Source organism: Galeopterus variegatus, unplaced genomic scaffold (assembly GCF_000696425.1).
Source record: "Galeopterus variegatus unplaced genomic scaffold, G_variegatus-3.0.2 Scaffold5108, whole genome shotgun sequence".
NCBI classification, from domain to species: domain Eukaryota; kingdom Metazoa; phylum Chordata; class Mammalia; order Dermoptera; family Cynocephalidae; genus Galeopterus; species Galeopterus variegatus.
Window position 1 is genome coordinate 74,100 of NW_007731219.1, and position 4,165 is coordinate 78,264.

General features: G+C 59.0%; 2 protein-coding genes across 2 annotated transcripts in view; both read left to right on the forward strand.

Moving 5' to 3' along the window:
- The first annotated feature begins 1,884 nt into the window (after positions 1-1,884).
- Positions 1,885-3,549, forward strand: SLC10A3 (solute carrier family 10, member 3). The gene has a single exon (XM_008588932.1). It carries the CDS (start codon positions 1,885-1,887, stop codon positions 3,316-3,318), a length of 1,434 nt encoding a protein of 477 aa, XP_008587154.1. The 3' UTR covers positions 3,319-3,549.
- A 385-nt stretch (positions 3,550-3,934) lies between these two features.
- Positions 3,935-4,165, forward strand: part of UBL4A (ubiquitin-like 4A) — a 3,753-nt gene continuing 3,522 nt past the window's right edge. Inside the window, exon 1 of the mRNA XM_008588941.1 lies at positions 3,935-3,949. Coding sequence (XP_008587163.1) covers positions 3,935-3,949 — 15 coding nt within the window. The remainder of the gene's footprint in view (positions 3,950-4,165) is intronic.

A 4,165-nucleotide genomic window follows, 5' to 3' on the forward strand; every position in this document is an offset into this window, starting at 1 on the left:
GTCGCCGGCCTGCCAGCGGCGGCGTGCCCTTCTCTCCCTCTCCTCACCCTGCCCCATCCGACAACTCCCGGCCTCCCCTAACCCCGAACACTCGGCCGCTGTGGAAAAAAGCATCCGGGCCGCGGTTGCCTCCCCTGCCTTGGGGAGCATCTGCTCAAACTCTTCTGGCCCCTCAAGCAGAAACGGTGGCGGATCTGGCCAAAGCCCTCCAGCAGCGACTTAAAGCCGCCAGCAGCTACTGGAAGGTTGGGGTATGGGGTGGATGGCCCTTAGCCTCTCCGTTCTGAACTGGTTCATGCCACCCTGGTGGCTTCAGTCCTGGTGCCTTCATCTTTTCCCCTCCACTTTGCTTCTCCCACCCCACTCTGGGTTCCCCGCCTCCCTCCTCAGCGGTGAGACACAAGGCTGGACCAAGGCCTCCAGGGTAAGTGACCCAAACTCCAAGCCATCAGAGGCCATGCCAGCCCGGGGAGGGGGCGGGGGAGACTCCCAAGGGTGGGCTCAGCTTTTTGTTTATGCTGCCTGCCATCCCCCACTTCCCCCTCTTTCCAGTCTCAGATGAAGGGAGGCCAGGGCCAAAGACTGATAGGATCTAGAGAGGCAGGAGCCTCTTCCAGGACTGTGACACTACAGGGCATGAGGCAACTGAAGGTAGTGATGTAAAACCGCTGTGTCCCCATCCTGGTTGCCCCAGTTCTAGCAGGTGAGATGATAGTAGGGTGGTGGCTGCTCAAGTTGAGAAGTGGTGGAAGATGGACCTCATCCTTTTACCCAGAGGCACCTCACCCCTGGAAACACTCATAGTGCCACTGGCAGTTTGAGGCTCTGACAGGGGGACATGTAGGCAGGAGGAGGAGCCCCTGGACACTGAGCAAAGCTTCTCAGATATAATGCAGTGGTTCTAGGAGCTCAGAATCTGGGACTGCCAAGAGAAGTGGGAGCTCTGACAGAAGGAGAAGCCCGCAGTGGACATGCGGCTCTATCGGACCCACTCTTGTTGCCCCTTCTGGCAACTTCCCGGTGAAGAGGGACCTTCTTCCCACCAGGACCCCCATCTCGTCACTGTAGGGCAGGTAGGGCAGGCCAGGTAGCCACAGCAGCACTGTTCCCAACTGTGTATTGGTGGCAAATATCAGCCCCTGGGGCCTTTGGCTCAATTGTCACCCACTGCCCACGCCTCTTTGCCAGCCACTTTGTGCCTGGCAAATGACACTCAAACCCCGTAGGCCACTCTCTGAAGGCCTCCCGGTTCTGGCCCGAGCCAGTGCTCCCCATCAGCACCCTTTGCTCTCATCTGGCTGGTCTCCTTGTCATTCTCTCGGAAGCCTTTTGAAGATTTCAACCTTGCTTGGTACTGCTGCAGCCCCGCTGTAGCTGCATCGCAAAGCCAGCAGGCAATGGGCTGTGGTGACAGGACTGGAGGTGGCTCTCCTGAATCCCTTGGTATCAGAACATCTTCACGAGAGGCCACCACGGTGGGCAAGCCCAGGGAAGTCAGCAGGTATTGGCAGGCTGAATAGGAACTCCTGTCTGTAGGTTGCCCCTCTGGACATGGCTTGAGGCAGTTGTGCTGGGGGAGGGGATAGCCAAGTGGCACTCAAGGGCCAGCACTAGTCACTGCTCTTCTGTCCCCAAACCTGGGGCAAGGGGCCCTGCTTAGTCTCCCGGCAGTGGGCTTCCAGATCCCTATGCTCCTGGACTTGCAACTACTCACCCTTACCAGCTGCCTCTATGTATCCCTTCTCTCCTCAGGGAGACTTGTGCCATCAAGAAAGGCTGCACAGGACCCACCCATGGACCCTTCTCAGGATGACCCAACAGCACCAGCAGGGATACTTTCCTAAGCCAAAGAGGGCCTGGGCACACCATCTTTCAGGAGGAGCCATGGTGTTAAGGAGGGGCGGGGGCAGCTCCTGGCGGTGGCTTGGCCTGGGAGGGGAGAGTGCTTGCACAGGCCCCATAGGCATGCTCAGAGCTGCCCTGCTGCTCATCAGCCTGCCATGGGGGGCCCAAGGGACAGCCAGTGCCAACCTCAGCACAGCTCTGGGCCACACCATGCCACTGACAGGGGGCCGCTACTTGAGCATTGGGGATGGCTCTGTGATGGAGTTTGAGTTCCCCGAGGAGAGCGAGGGCATCATCGTAATCTCGAGCCAGTACCCGGGCCAGGCCAATGGGACGGGGCCTGGACCCACACTGAGGGTCACATCCCTGGACACAGATGTGCTGACCATCAAGAATGTGAGTGCCATAACCTGGGGTGGTGGGGGTGGCTTCGTGGTGAGCATCCACTCTGGCCTGGCTGGACTGGCCCCACTCCACATCCAGCTCGTGGACCCCCACGGGGCCCTGCCCGTGCTGATTGAGGAGCGGAGAGATTTCTGCATCAAGGTCTCACCTGCTGAAGACACCCCTGCCACCCTCGGCAATGACCTGGCCCACTTCTCAGAGAACCCACTACTCTACCTGCTCCTGCCTCTTATCTTTGTCAACAAGTGTTCTTTTGGGTGCAAAGTGGAACTCGAGGTTCTGAAGGGGCTCATGCAGAGCCCCCAGCCCATGCTGCTGGGCCTCCTGGGACAGTTTCTGGTCATGCCCCTCTATGCTTTCCTGATGGCCAAGGTCTTCAAGCTGCCCAAGGCCTTGGCTCTGGGCCTCATCATCACCTGCTCGTCACCAGGCGGCGGGGGTAGCTACCTCTTCAGCCTCCTTCTTGGAGGGGACGTCACCCTGGCCATCTCCATGACTTTCATCTCAACAGTGGCTGCCACTGGTTTCCTGCCACTGTCCTCAGCCATCTACAGCCGCCTTCTGAGTATCCATGAAACACTCCACGTGCCCCTCTCCAAGATCCTGGGGACCCTGCTGTTCATCGCCATCCCCATAGCAGCAGGTGTAGTGATCAAGTCCAAGCTCCCCAAGTTCTCCCAGCGGCTGCTGCTGGTCATCAAGCCCTTCAGCTTTGTGCTCCTCCTGGGCGGCCTCTTCCTGGCCTACCACATGGGGGTCTTCATCCTGGCAGGCGTGAGGCTGCCCATTGTACTGGTGGGCCTCACAGTGCCCCTGGTTGGCCTCTTGGTGGGCTACTGCCTGGCCACATTCCTGAAGCTGCCGGTGGCCCAGCGGCGGACAGTCAGCATTGAGGTCGGGGTGCAGAACAGCCTGCTGGCCCTGGCCATGCTGCAGTTGTCATTCCGCCGCCTTCAAGCCGACTATGCCTCACAGGCCCCCTTCATTGTGGCGCTGAGCAGCACCTCCGAGATGCTGGCCTTGGTCATTGGGCACTTCATCTATAGCAGTCTCTTCCCAGTTCCCTGAGGCCCCTGGGCCAAGCTTTCATCACCTCCAGCCCCCACACTCCGCCCACTGTCCCCACAGTTCTTGTGTACCAAAGGCCTTTAGTTCTCATGCACTATGCACTCAGAAAAATCCAGGCTTATTTTTTTTACTGATTTTTTATTCTCCAGCTTTCAGTGCCAAAGAGGCCATGCTGAGTTAGGTAGGTGGGCACTGCCCAGAAAATATATTTCAATAAAAGAGAGAAGCAAGCTTGGGTCCCTTCCAATCTTTGCCCTTTGGGGCCTAGGGGGAAGGGGGCAGGGTAGGAAGACTGTGCCTGGGTAGGTGTGGGCCAGGGTGTAGGACCAGCTTGGGTGACACGGCGACCCCTGCACAGGTTTTCTCTATCAGCACCCCGTGAGAGGTGGGCCTCTGTTCTAGAATGAGAGATGGGAGGATGAGGGCGGAGGCCTGGCTCCCCTGCCTACTCCCAAGTTCAGTTGATTTTTGGCAGCCAGACTAGAAAGGAGGAGGTAGAAAAGCATCAGGCGATAGGGCAAGCTTGGCAGGGTTGGGCCATTTGTGGACAGAATCGGGGTTTGCATTGACCTGCTCCACCCACCAACAGGCTGGGAACTTGGGGCGCACCAGGCTGATGGCGGAGGCGAGCGTACTTCCTAGCTCTTCCTTTTCCCAAGCCCAAGCTCCCAGATGAAGCAAACCTGGCCCAACTCGTCCCCCCTCAAGCCCGGCTGGCTGGACAAGCTGCTTCCCTGCACTGTCGCTATGGGTGGGAGGGATCTGTCAGCCTGGGCGGTACCCGCGCGTTTGTGAGGCGGACCCCAAGGGGACTCCTCTTGGGACGTGGGTCGGAGGCGGGCCGGGG